This window comes from Stegastes partitus, unplaced genomic scaffold, assembly GCF_000690725.1.
Source record: "Stegastes partitus isolate 25-593 unplaced genomic scaffold, Stegastes_partitus-1.0.2 Scaffold485, whole genome shotgun sequence".
NCBI classification, from domain to species: domain Eukaryota; kingdom Metazoa; phylum Chordata; class Actinopteri; family Pomacentridae; genus Stegastes; species Stegastes partitus.
Window position 1 is genome coordinate 306,902 of NW_007578216.1, and position 14,420 is coordinate 321,321.

Below are 14,420 nucleotides of genomic sequence, written 5' to 3' on the forward strand. Positions count from 1 at the left end.
TTATTCTGTTAGCAGATGACACTACTGAAAACCTGGCAGCTGCATTGGTTAAAAGCAACTGGCAACAAGCTTTTGAATTAAAGATCTTGTCAAAATATACACTGCTGTTTGCAAAATATTAAACAACTTCGTAACAGAATGCATTTGACTGCCCAAACAGGACATTAAAGAGCACATAATGGAGGCTTGTTGTGCGATGAGACGCTCATACCTCTGCAGACTCCCAGCCCACGAAGCTCCGGGGAGTGTTTTTCTGACTTTCAGTCTTCTTTGAAGGAGGTGATGGAAGCACATCTTTGGAGAGAGGAAACAGAGTCTCATGCTGTCTGATCATCACTGTCATCAGCTTTTGGATCTGAGGAGTCGCTGTGAAGAAAAACAAACACAAATATGGAACGATTATGATCGAAATTTCTTATCTGTAGGCTTTTATGAAAATTCTTGATTCACTTCGTTCAGAATTTCAAAAAAAAAAACACTTAAGCGGGTTGCAGGTACATTTTCATTGTCATTTTGTACAGTTCTGACAAGGCATAGACATGTGTATTTCAGCAGCAGTTTAAAAAAAGAGCAGCAGCAGCAGCATTACTGAGATAGATATGGAGTTTATGGAGTTGGAGAAGTAGTAGTTGCTCAGTTGGACTCAGGATGTTTCCCACATGATGAGGATGACAGTTTGCACAGCCAAAACAGAAACAGTTTGCAAAAATAAAACTGTACTGATATATGTTCACAGTATTTCACAACACTTTAGGCTCAGTGTCTCCCAGCCCTGAAAAAGCTGCCGCTCTGCAAACACAATGTTTCAGGACACATCAGTGGACACTGTGTTCTCACCTTTCATCACAGTGATGGGATCTTCTATCTGAGGTTTGAGCAGGTTGATCCCCATCACAGTTGCCAAGTTCTCTACATTCATCTTATTCACCTTGGACTGCAGCTGTACCTCAAATAAAAACCTGAAAACAAAAAGGCAGGATGAGCACAGGTAAAGTCTCTCTCTGGTTGTTCATTAAACCCCCAGAAAACTCATCTCTGTGTATTAAAATATATATATTATTTTGTATATTTCATAGAAGTTTTTTCTAAGGAAAGAATCCCTACATGCCTTAAAATACACTGCTTCCAGAATGTGCAGATCTATGAAGCCCCCACCTGTACCTACAGCCACCCCTCCCCACACCACAGCTCAAGCACACACGTTTACAACAGTTTTTTTCAAATACCTACAAAACTACTTTACAATACAGTTGTAATATTAAAGTAACTTTTCCATACATGTCTGAACTAGAAAACAATTCTGAGCATGATTAATGATTTGGAAAGTCCCACCCTTCAAGTTGCTAGGATTGGTGCTTTAGGTTTGTTACATATGAAACCCCACAAGTCTGAATCTGTATTTTTGAGACTGGCATCAGTCCACTCTAGTGTCAGGTTAGAAATGCTAAGACAAGGTGTTGACTGCCTATTTGGCTCATGATGTGTCTGCCAGTATATAAAAAGTGTCATGTGGACATAAAAGGCTTGATTTTCCCTGAGGGAAGTGTTTGACAGATGCAGTACAGAATGTGTCAGGCCTGAAAACTGATCACAGAAGAATGCTTAGCGGATGTGTTTAACCAGACAGAATGTGTGAGATCTCGTAAACTCTTGTTCAAGGACTTGCTAGTGAGCAATTATCTTTCTATTTATGCATTTATGGGGTGTCCTCTCTAACCACAAAGGCACCAGGGTTTTTTACTGGAATGTCCCATAACGCTGTCATAATGCATTAGCAACTACTAACCGGCAGACATAACTCAGAAGGTTGTAGTTGATTCTGGGGAGAAGACCGATTTGTTTCTCCAACTTTTCCCAACCCTACAAGGACACAAGAAGAAGAAATGAAAGGACATACATACTCCAAGTATCTCAAGGCCTCTCATTCTTGTGCAATCATATATAAAGTCCACATACACTCAGATGTGCAGACATAGTGTGGCCCTTTTACCTCTGTGCTGCTGGAGTCCAGCATGTTGGTGCAGTCCAGAAAGTCTTGGTACTGAGTCCAGGGCACTACAGGTTCAGGCAGCTCCCGCAGATACAGTTTGAGTAGTGACGCCACCGTGTGGACATCTGTGTCACTGTGGGCAAAGACACACTAATTATGATCCCAAATATAAAACTAAAAGTATATCTGACACATAAACCTTCATCACTTAATGCCATGCCAGAGTTGGTATCATTTCTATAAAAACTAGAACTTGGCCTCGACATCATAGACGAGCAGTTTGATTGATACTGTAAGTAATAATAATAATAATAATAATAATTCATTTTATTTGTATAGCGCTTTTCAAGAACTCAACGACGCTTCACAGGATAAAAGCAAAAGAGCAATAAAAGTAATAAATAATGAGCAACAAATACAAAGGTAGACAATATAGAAATACAGCAAGGAGATAAAAACAATACTAAATATCAAGATAAAGCCTAGGCCTTGGTGGGAAAAGCGGAGCGGAACAGATGAGTTTTTAATTTAGATTTGAATATTACTGGGTCTGAGGTGTCTCGATTATGTTGTGGGAGAGAGATCCAGAGGGTGCAGAAGTACTAAACCTGGCCTCATTCTAATACAGGTTTACAGATACTACACATAAGTGCATTTTAATGTTGCTGGAATCATTTGAACATCTTGTATTCTATTCATTGTGGGTTTGAAATGTTTACCACTAGTGTCCAACTGTGGTCTCACACTAAGATCTAAGTAAATATTTTAATGGACTTAGGAAAAGCTTTGACCCGGTGGAGTGAAGTGTAGACCAGGCCTTTTCCATTCTAAGATAAACTCCTGTAGGATTTTATAGTTGTTGCAAGTTATGGGCCTCTAGGCCTCATTTTGTATATTAAACCAATGCTAAATACACACTTGACCAAAACTCTAACAAGAATACAGTTGAAAGGAAAACAAAACATCTTTGTTTCTTTGTTTGATTTTTGTGCTGAACTTTGCCATAAAGCATATTTTTGTAGCCCTCGCTGGCTCTAACCTCTGTTAGGTAAAATGGGTGCTTTATTCAACAGTGCTCTGTCAGAGGAGCTTGTGGTGTTGAGTAATAAAGGCATCCTCCTGTGTGCCTGCCAGAACAGGATGTGGTCTCGCTCTGAGCAGACAGAGAGCTATCAGCCTCTTTCTACATCTGTCTCATCTCTCCTGACTTTGAAAAGCTGATTGAGATTTGGATATTTGTCTCCTTTTATGGCAGTGGCCTTCTTGAGCTCATACTTTTTCCAAGCAGGTTTAAATAAGGCTTAAACTGATTATCAAGCACATCTGTAGGGCTTTTAGAGTTGAAATATGTGACTCAGTAATATGATTTATAAACTACTTCATAACCACTTTACTCTCAGTCTTCCTGTGAATTTTAATAAACAGAATGCGTCATGCCAAGTTTGTGCCATATTCAGTATTGAAATCATGAGTAATTCTTATTACAAAGCCTCATATACTGCAGAGGGAATCGTGAATGCGTCACCTGGGGAAGGAGGGCCTCTCTCCTGCATCAAAGGCATCTCTGAACTGTTTGACAGCATTGTCTTGACCAGGAAGGCGGAAGATGCCCTCCTCATTCAGCCCATGCTCTTTGATGAACTCCACACACTTCTGCACCAGGATTGGCACCATGTGAGGTCCAAAGCGTTGCTCATACGTCACAGTGTCCATGAGACTCTTCCCAAACACTGCAGACATGCACAGAAGGAAGACGTAGTAGAATTGAGTAGAAGTTTTCATACAGTAGACAATAATTAAAGAACAGATTTACAGATTCAGACGAATTCTCCAACACTTTATCCTCTGTAGGGTCATGGAGCCCATCCCAGCTGACAGGGCAAAGGCAGGGGACACCCTGGACAGGTCACCAGTCTATCGCAGGGCCACATAGAGAGACAGACAACCAAGCACACTCACACCTACAGACTATTTAGAATCACCAGTTAACCTCAGCATGTCTTTGGACTGTAAGAGAAAGCCAGAGAACCTGAAGAGAACCCACGCTGCACAGGAAGAACATGCAAACTCCACGCAGAAAGACCCCAGGCCGGGACGTAAACCCAGGAAGTCCATTGTATAAGCAACAGTGCTAGTTACTGTTACACCCACTTTAAACAACTGATTAGTTGAAACAAAGCTATGTTTATTTGCCTACTCCAAAAGAATAGTTTGGGGAACAATATGTTTTCACTTGGAGAAAGTTATATGAGAAGAACAATACTACTTTGTCCTCACACAGTAAATATTAACATCTCATTAGTCTCGTGGTTTAATCGTAGCAACTGGACTTGAGGTTTCATCAGTTCGATGAAGCCTCTTGGATGAGAGGTGAAACATCTTCAAGAAACTCAAGCAAGTCCAGTTGCTATGATTAAACTACAAGAATAACCATGACTTGGTTGACTGAGAATCTTCACAGACAACATCTCATTAGCTTGGCTTGGCATACAGACTGTAGACAGGGGAAACAGTTAGCCTGGCTCTGCCCAAAGGTAAGAAAATCTGTCTACCAGCACAAGCAGTACTCTCTAATCACCGTTTCTTGTTTCTTTCTATGTTTATTGTATATTTTATCTTTGAGTTATGCGTTTGACTATTTCTCAACCAGGGGTCACAGGTTTTCTTTTTTTTAAGCTTAGTTAACTTAAATGTAGATCTGGTTGTGTTTTTTGGTGCTGGGTGAGCCAATTTTCTTTTGGTCTATTTCTTTTATATTTGGACGGATCCAGATTAATATCAGCAGTACTGTACTGCAGCAATTCTTGTTCTCTATGCTAAGCTAAGATAACCAGCAGCTAACTATCTGTAATTTCATATATAAAGGATGATTATGGAAGTGCTATCAGTCTTCTCAACAAACGGCCAATTTATTCTTTCTGTATCCCTGAGTCTGCAAGGGTTTCTTCGACATGAATTTGATCATTTACCCAAGCCCGCAAGGGTTTGGGCAAAACCCTCTGTGGGTGCAACCCAAAGTCTGTGACCACATGGACTGTACTGCATGAACATCAACTCACCAGGGAACCAAAAAACAACTGTACAAGAATATTCTTGGTAATTTACACCTTTACAATTCATAATTGAGAGTTGAAATTCAAGTAGTTGCTGCCAGACTTTGAAGGGGCATTGATTTGTACATGTATACAATCAACTATTCAACATATATCTCCAGAAATCCTGTGCTTTGTCTGACCACCGAATCACCTCAGGAATAATTACTAACACCGTTCTAGAATTTAATCTGTACCTAACTGGTAGATCTTGTAAAAAATAAGGTCTGAAGGTCACAATCAGCCTTTCAGAAATATCCACGTGAGCTCTGTGTGTTTTTCTGTATTTGATATGAGGAGCAATGAGACCTCTTTGTAGCAGGCTGATGCTACCTATTGTAGCCACATCAGTCATGCGGAAACTATGAATTTGTCTTAAGTCTTGGCAAGACAGTGGGTGCTTTTCAGTGTGCCAATTTATGCTCCTGTCCTCCTGTGACCCAGCAGTTCCTCCCCCTTCACCATCACTGAGTATCTTTTAACTACTTAAATGTGCCTTGAAGAGATGAGGAGGGAAGAAACATATGTATCCCACATGTAAGTCTTTACAAATAATTGCCAAACGTTTTTTGGTTGTCAGTTTGATTTTACATCCATTCCGTTAATTTCTGGAGTCAGATAAAATGGTTGTAGTGTCATGCATAACCTCAGTTTCCATGACAATGTTAGGTTTAAGCCAACCTCCACTTGTTGGGACTCCGATGACTCTGCGCAGAGTGCGGACCCACTCCTCCATGTCACTTTGAGAGTTTGCCATGAACACATATGGACATCGTTCTCTGTCTCCTGTTGGCCCTGTGAAATGATAATTATTTTACAAAGAATTTTTGAAAAAATCCTTGAGATACACCTGTCAGAAAATGTCAGATATGCATCAAGATTTCCTAGTAGCCTTTGATTGCTGTCAGTTCATCGTAGTTTCTAATGTTTTACCATTCAGAAAAGTTTTGTCTCAAACTGGCAGACACTGACACAGGAAGTAGACCCATGATTTAAAAAATCTTGGCATACAGAAAAAAAAATAAAAACTTTATTTCTTTCTACCTACGAAGAAAGAATAAGACAAAGATGGCAAAAATGTCTCACTGCTACAACCATCTTTAGATGCTAAACAAATATATCAAACAAAGCCTCTCCTTTCAGGGGCGATTACATGCTTACGTGGTATGATCTCAAAGAGGTACTTCCCAGGGTCATCTGAGTTTGGAGGAAGTTCATTAACTTTACTGAAGCGCAGCTGGATGACTCCCTACAGACCAAAAAACAGGAGACAAACACAAAGAAGAAATGAATGTCCAAACCAAAAGTCCCTCGTGGTAAGAAACAGCCCCTTTTATTTACACTCACAATCGCATCCACTCATATAACACCATGCTATCATTAATATTAAAGATGCAATGAGTGAGGTTTTAAAAAAGACATAGGATTAATACAGCAGCAAATAGCTGTGTGCTGAGTAAAAATACAGTGGAGTAATGGCATCCATGGCAGAGAAGTCACTCTCCCTGTGTGTGACCAGTCAGGCTGCGTGTGCATGTTAGTGCATATGAGTTCCTCCCTTTGAAACTGTTCACCCTCCCATCCTTTATAAACAGACTAAGAGTGACTTTCAACACCACATTTTAAAGGTGAAAGCAGTAGTCCAAAGGATTCAATTGTGCCTCAAAAACCAAACAATTTAAAAACTAAGTATTTTATTTATGTTATTTTGCTAATTTACATGCGCTTGTTTTATTTCAGTTCAGTTGAGTGTTATACTTCGGCATTCTGTATGCGTGGATCCACCAGGGTCCGCACAACAACACAATCATTTTCCCAAGTCTGTGAGAGTCCATGTGGACTCCTCCACATGTCTGCATACAGCCCAAAATTAATCTCCATGCAGCGAATACATTACTAGGGCAGTAGTTGAAAGTGCGAAAATATATAGATACAGCTGTTGGCAAAATTACTCTCTTTTAAAACAGTAGGTATGTTTTGGTTAAATCTCTGATCTTAATCACAATCACTTAATCACATGTATGGAACGTAGTCCTCTAAGCAGACAGCAGCGAGTAGAAAAGTAGCATCACAGCAACAACTACGTGTCCATGTGTGTCCTCAAGGGACTATAATAAACATTTAAGTATGAGAGCCTCTGCTCTTGTTGTGCAGCTCTCCTCTGCTTCTCATGTGTGTCCGTTTCCACACAAAAGTCCACTCTGGTCCATGTGTCCATGTGTTATGTGAAGCAGACCAATGTGTGGAGGCAGACATATACAAGGAGAATGAAGATGAGGCAAGTCATGTGAAGATAATGTTAAACAAGCTGAACCATTCATTGTATTTCACAATACTACCATGGACTAATGATTGTGACTAAATTAGTTGCTGTTGCTCTCGTGTATACAATCTTTCTGGTTGTAATGAAAAAAGGAGGAGAATGGTATAGCTGCCACACTTTCATTGTTTTGTTCAGAGATGCTGGTGTTTGAGCAACGTCCAGTGGTTCTGAATGCTGCATACATCGTGTTTAACTGCTCAACATGAGCATGGATGGTCATTTCTGGACAGTCCATGATTTCTATGTCATGCAAATGTAGCAACGGTGCAGCACAGTTGCTTTTTTTGCAAATATAGGACATACTGTAAAATGCCCACCGCTGATCTGTTATCGCTTGATTTCATGTTCACTGTGTCCTTCTGTTGCAGCTCCTGGTGCTTATGTGCCGTCTTGTGTTGGGGTGGATCGTTTGTGGTCTCTGTATAGGGAGATGATTTGTATGAACTCTGTTGTAGCTGGCTGGAGAGCCTCCTCCAGCCCCAGCTATCAGTCATTGCAGCCAAATGTTCTCCGGCCTGCCATACCTGATTGCACCACCACCCGTCTCCCTTTACCCTCAGCAAATCAAACTTCAGCAATCAACACACCTGGAGTATAAACCTACAACCAACCTCATGGTCAAGGTGGATGCGATTTAGTGTGAGCAGTTCGTCTTGGTGCCTCTCGTGTCTTTGTAATTTGTGTTCTCTGTTCTCTGTAGCCCCTGTTAGCAGCTGCATAACTAGGTTAGAAGTTTCCCTTGGTAACAAGAGTCACCTTTGTTAGCAGCTGCATAACTCATTTAGGAGTTATTTGTGTCTTGTGTGTTTCAAGGCATTCGTTTGTTTAGTATCTGTTGGTAGTGGGTGTTGCATTTGGGTTTAAGTTTGGCTAAAGAGTTTAGTTGTTTTGTTTTGTTTAGCTAGCTTCTGTAACTCTGTTAGTCTGCTTTTGGTTTTATTTGGTTCTTTGATTTAGCAACATCCACCAGCCCTGTTTTGTTATCACTGGGGTTTTTTGTGTGCCAACAAATTGCATTACCCAACCACTAACACTTGATTCTTTGTTACTCCCAGCCAACCGTAGACAGCTGGGTCGCAATACCTTCACAGAACATACAGTACAGTATACATCCAGTCTGTCTATCTCCCATTCTGTCCACACAGTCCCACTACTATCAGTTTTAAATCCAAGGTGGTCAAAAGTTTAAATAGGTGATGGCTTAGGGGTGATTCCTAACTAGTGATTTTTTTACATTTTTTTTTTAAAAGGATATAGTGAAGACATAAATTTGAAGCGAGCAAGTGACCAGATTTAGCAGCATCACATTTTTTACCCAAAGAAATAAACTGACTAAAGAATCAAGACCTTGTTTTGCTTGTTTGCAGATGTTCTACATATTAATTATTCTCTACAAACCTGAACATGTGATTGTCTAGTTTTACAGATATGAAAGCAAATCATTGGACAAATATAACAGAAAAAAGACATAAAAGTGCAACAAGTTAAAAAAAAAAAAAAAAAGTTTAAAAAAATACTTTGAATGTCAAGAGGCCTGTCTAATGAGGATTCTAGTGTCAGGTTTTCTGTGTACAGGAAGTGTGCTAGGGTAGCCACAGCTAGAGTGTTTGTGCTGATGATTGAAAGTGATTGAAATGACCCATTTCAGGTCAAGGTAAATGTTAATCTATTTATATAAAAGGCATTTTATACAAAAATACTCACTTTAAATTAGATAGTTATAGTATAATGCTGGTTTGCATTATTATTATTATTTCAAAACTTCATATTGAAATCGTGACACATCAACAAGTAATAGAGACAAAGAAATGATTTTGATGACAGTTCTATTCACACAAAGAAGTACTTTTGAAATACCTTTAGAATTTGGGAATATGTGATATGTATAGGAATTTGTGTTAAAAATTAGAGTACATGTGTTTTAGACAAACCAAGTGACAAAAAGAAGGCAGAAAATACATTGTGTTTTAAAAAGTAGGAATTGTAGGGGGTAAAATAAACATCTACAGTGTCTCACCTGGACAGTGGTCTCCTTATCATCTTTGTGGTAAGACAATGTGCTTCCTCTCAGCACAAAGTAGCGTTGCTGCCAGTTTTTCACTAAAGACCTCTGTTGTTTCTTCAGCCAGCCAGCCTTCAGCGGCCTCTCCATGGACCTGGAGGAGCGAGGTGAGCCCAGACCGGGGTCTCCCTCTCTAGGTATCACACTCTTGGATCGTGCTGCAAGACACCACAACGAAGCAGTTGATGAAAGTGTGAAGAACAAAAATCCCCAACATGCTGGGTCACAGTCAGAGCTGCGAAATGTTTCCAAAATATCAGCAGTACTCTACTGCAGCAAAGCACTTCCTCTTTTTGATGTGAATATGCATCGGCCTATCAGGGCTGAAAGAACAGCCCGCTACGGCCTATTTTTGTTCCCCATCTATTCGGTTTCAGGCTGAAAGGAAACTGCTGGTCTGAGCTGACCAGTTTCCTGTAGAAGGTGCATGAATGCAGCTGTGATTGCCCTGTATAAATAACACAGTGACCGGCAAGAGGCTTTCCATTAGGCAGTGAGCAAGAAAGGTCAGGGATTTACTTCTGCATGAACTTAACTTAAACTGAAACTGACACAAAAATGCTTATTTCAGCTTTTTTAAGATTGTCACTCTTAACTGAGACGTGTCACCCTTGAGCTCCGTGACTGTGAGCCATCCTAATGTGATGGTTTAATGGAGTAATGAAAGGACAGCGGTAGAGGTGTACGTGGCACAGAGACGGTCTGAGTAACACACAGGGTGGTAGGCCTGCAGAGATAGCTGCATGGAGATTGAGCCCACTTTCTCAGTTGTTCTTAAATTCACCGTGTCTTGTTAAGCAAGATAGAGGAGAAGAGAAGAAGAAGGGTCACACTGGGGTAAACAGGAAACTGCCACATCAGTGCCGGAGGCCCGGTACGCTTTGAAGGTCTCCACCTACAAGTCACAGAGCCCTTTGGTCTAATTTCAATAGTACCACCCTCCCCTGATTAGCGGAGAGTTCAAGTGCTGTTGAGGAACCCTGAGCCCACACACAGAGGCTACTGTCAGACCACACCCTCAGCTGACAAGCACGTATTTCTTTAAACTGGCCTCAATTCATGTGAGCCACGAGTTCCCCAGCACCTCAAAGATGTGCTTAAGGCCCACAGTCCAAAGGAAAGTTGCATCAAGTGCAACATTATCAAGACAATGTGGATTTAGGAGAGGATCACATTTAGGTTCCTACACACTGTGTGAAGGCTATTTATGTGGAACTACAACATTCAACAAACCATTTCACTGACTGACATGGTTAAACATTCACCTACGGGCCTGAATGTCCAGGATCCCACACAATAACTGACTGATAACAGTAGAGTCTTTAGATGTGGCCATCCAAGACCATAACCTCAGTGTTTTACACATGGACGTAGATTTATTCTCAAAATAAAATTAATTAAAAAGACAGCGCTGAATCTATTTATTCGTTATTCCGATGAGAAAAAGAATGAAGGTAATGAGGCCCAGGTGAGGAGAGGAGATGGAGGAAGTTGGATAGGTTGTCATTAGGCCACACATGGACAGAGGTTTTAGTGGGTTTTTTTTGTTGTTTTTTTGTTTTTTTTGGTCAGCAACACATATGGCAGACTCAGTTCTGGTTATTATCTGTGGTATTGTGTTATGGGACTTAATGGGTAAACCTTTTTCTTCTCACCAGCACCTGCATGTCTTCTCCCGAACTATTTGAGGCAGAGCCTCACCTACCATTACGGACAGAAAAAAAATATATAATCATAAAATAATTTCTTGGTGAGGCAGGCAGTTCTCTTGCCTCATGGCAGGGGGCGCTCGTGATCCCATACATTCTTCTTGTGACTCGGCGGCTGCAGAGGAAGTGACACCGAGCTAGACTAGGTCCAATGTACAGTTAGCAAGTCAAGTGCAGCGATCCATTTATTTTTTTTCCCTCTCGCCCAGTGAAGGAAGATAAGGAGGACTTTTACCAGAAAGTAACGGATATTTTTGTCCAGAAGGACTTTATTTGTAAGTAAAGGTAATAGCAATAAGTTTGTTGTTGTTGTTGTTGTTTTTAAATGAAAGTGCATTTTGTGGGCTACAGCTTGTATGTGTAAAGAATGCAGATATGAAACATAACTCGTAAACTGCTGCCAATCAAATCAAATAAGCTACTCTGTAGAGTGCATATATTTGTAAATCTGATTCTGATGAAGTCAGTGCTTCACCAGCCATGAAGCTCACCACACCTCACTGTTATACATGTACATTTTTATAAACGATGCAAATTCAAAGTCACATAGTTTGAGATCCCCTGGGTGGACGATGCTACATTCACTGTGATATTGATGTGGAACATTAAGGTAAACATAGAAAGAAAGTGGGATGAGCTTGGCCAGAACACAGTGTTTTTACATTGTATTTTATTCTACTCAGAAATAACCTAAAAAATAGTGCAATAATCACTTTAAAATCTAAAGACTTTTGGGCTGAGCTAAGCCTCTGGCTGATAATAGGACCAAGATTTGTTTGTACTTCCTGAGGCGCTGTGCTTGGACAGCATTATTGCCTGACTGAGGTAAAACTAAGAAACATTTGGTTTTCAAAGAAAAAAACAGTTTGACATTTTGGGAAATGCTCATGCATGTTCTTGCTGAGAAGTAGATCAGAAGATTGCTACCAATCCCATGTTGCTTAACAATCTAGCTAGTAAGCAGTTAGCATTGCTTAGCATAAAGACTGGGGACAACAGGGAAAAGCTAGCCTAACTCTGTATTAAAGAAAACCAAAATCCAGTTACAAACACCTCTGAATTTTTTGCTGTTGTTTTACAGGACATTTTTTCTCTTGGCTAAGGGACACTTAGAGTTGTTTCCTTTCACAAACCTGCGCTGGCTGTTTGTATTTCCAGTCTTCATGCTAAATTAAGCCAACTAGCTTTGCTTCATAGTTGGCCACACCTGAGCCTGTAAAACCTGTCAAATAGCACGTTATAGGAAAAAGTCAAGCAATTAATTGCTCTATAAGAGAAAAAAATCCCCAAAATTGATTACACTTGAGTTTATGTATGAACTAGACAATTAAAGTAAAACATATTCATGTGTAGCTTTAGTTAGCTTTCAACAAAGCTAGGTTAGCTGATTCCTCTGTTTCTAGGTTGTATGCTAACGTAAACTAACCACATTTAGGCTGTAGCTTAAGAGTTGTATCAGTCTTTTCCTCTAAATCAATAAAATAAGTTTCAAAATGCCAAGCTATTCATTTAAACCTGCGTGAATCAGATGAATGGTTCAGGGAGAAACTGTGTCAGGTACTTTGCTACTTGAACCTGATGCTGAAAGGTTTGTGGCTGACCTTTCAGGTCTTCATGACAGGACAGGTGCAGTGTGACTGTGAGCACACGTCACACAACCCTGCACTCATTCTGTAAGTGGGCAAAGTTACGTACACAAAGTCAGAGTTCTGCAGAAACTGAGTTGTTGCATCAGTTTCCTGCTGAAAGCTGAATCACTCCACTTCCAGGGCAAAAAATAAAAATAAATCAGCCACCCTTCGTGGTCCATAAAACATGCCAAAATAAAAGAATCATGAGGGGGCACTGGGTATACTTTCATGCTGCTGCAAGAATAGCAGCTGATAATTTGTGGAACTGAAGCAGATAAAGTAAATGTACTGCTACTTCCTTCCATATTGCTGAACAACCCGCACCACTGATGGCAGAAAATGATTAGAGCTGATGCAAGTCGTGAACAATAGCAGACATGTCTGTAGAGAATTTATCCAGTCACTGCTTGTGTGCAAACTCGGTGTAAATGTTGCAATTATTGTGCCATGCAAGCCTGAGAGGAAACAAGACATGTTGTTGCATTGATTCCACCTTATGCAAACATGGGTAAGCACAGTATTAGTAGGTCTACACGCTATACAGTCACAATAAAACACTTGCCAGCACATAGGTTTCAATGCACATGCACATGCACACAGGGGTTGGCCAACCGCTTAATGCAACCACTGGGAACTGCCTTTGAGTCAGTTAAAAAATAAAATAAATTAAGTTTTGAATGTCAAGCTATGTCTGAATATACAAACAATGTATTGTATGTTGGACAACAGTGATTTGTTTCTTTTGAAAATGGTCTAAAAACAGCTCTGGTTACCATAAGTACAACACACGCAACCACCAATGTGCCCACTGAGAAAACACTAAGCAGTCAGTCGCTGACTTATAACATCAATTTCTGCTATTCTTTTGATATATAATCTGAACATATATAATCTAAACATAAACATTATGAATTCATTGGAAAAGAGGAGTCGCAAATTTAAAAAAGTACAATGTCCACTGTTAGTATTACTTTTTGCCTCCATACCATCTCTGGTTTTATGGAAAAAGAGTCAGATGACAACATCAGCTAAATGTCCAAACTGTAATGTTTCTAAAAATGTGAAGTGTGACAGTGTTGCATCCACTCTGGCTGTCAGTGAACGCAGCACGGGCACTGGCTTACCTATCCGAGCTGTCTCAGCCTTGAAGGTGCTGAAGTCCCAGTTGCGAGGTAGTTTCAGAGACATTGTCCTCAACTCATAGCACAGGTCAGTGTTTCAGTTCACAGGCACCTCACCAGAGCACACGCACACACACATACATATAAATACACAATCAAACACACACACACACACAAACTGGAGATATCGCAGATCACACTTCCTTCTTCCTGTGTGTTAATCTTTCTTCTTCTTTTTTTCAGACCTTCACAACGCGTCCCCTCATGCTGTCTTTACTTCCATGTTCATACTTGTTCTGATGGAGTGCTGCACAGATGGCTTCCAGGCTGAATCATTAAAACTAAGGTTCCATGTAGTGGGGGAATCTTCAAGTGACTAATGTTCACTGGGTGTCACAGGAAAAAAAAAAACACCGGCGTCTTCACAAAGGAAATGGTTTTGACTCCTTCAGTGAGCACGTTGCCTCACAGCTCCGGCTGCAGTGAGACTCA

At 40.4% G+C, this 14,420-nt stretch overlaps 1 protein-coding gene across 1 annotated transcript in view; it reads right to left on the bottom strand.

Moving 5' to 3' along the window:
* Positions 1-14,332, bottom strand: part of arhgap25 (Rho GTPase activating protein 25) — a 17,166-nt gene extending 2,834 nt beyond the window's left edge. Inside the window, exons 1-9 of the mRNA XM_008287065.1 lie at positions 13,932-14,332; positions 9,423-9,625; positions 6,244-6,331; positions 5,764-5,877; positions 3,516-3,720; positions 1,991-2,123; positions 1,787-1,860; positions 838-959; positions 212-366 (exon numbers count right to left, since the gene is read on the bottom strand). Coding sequence (XP_008285287.1) covers positions 212-366; positions 838-959; positions 1,787-1,860; positions 1,991-2,123; positions 3,516-3,720; positions 5,764-5,877; positions 6,244-6,331; positions 9,423-9,625; positions 13,932-13,995 — 1,158 coding nt within the window. The 5' untranslated portion in view covers positions 13,996-14,332. The remainder of the gene's footprint in view (positions 1-211; positions 367-837; positions 960-1,786; positions 1,861-1,990; positions 2,124-3,515; positions 3,721-5,763; positions 5,878-6,243; positions 6,332-9,422; positions 9,626-13,931) is intronic.
* Positions 14,333-14,420: the final 88 nt, after the last annotated feature.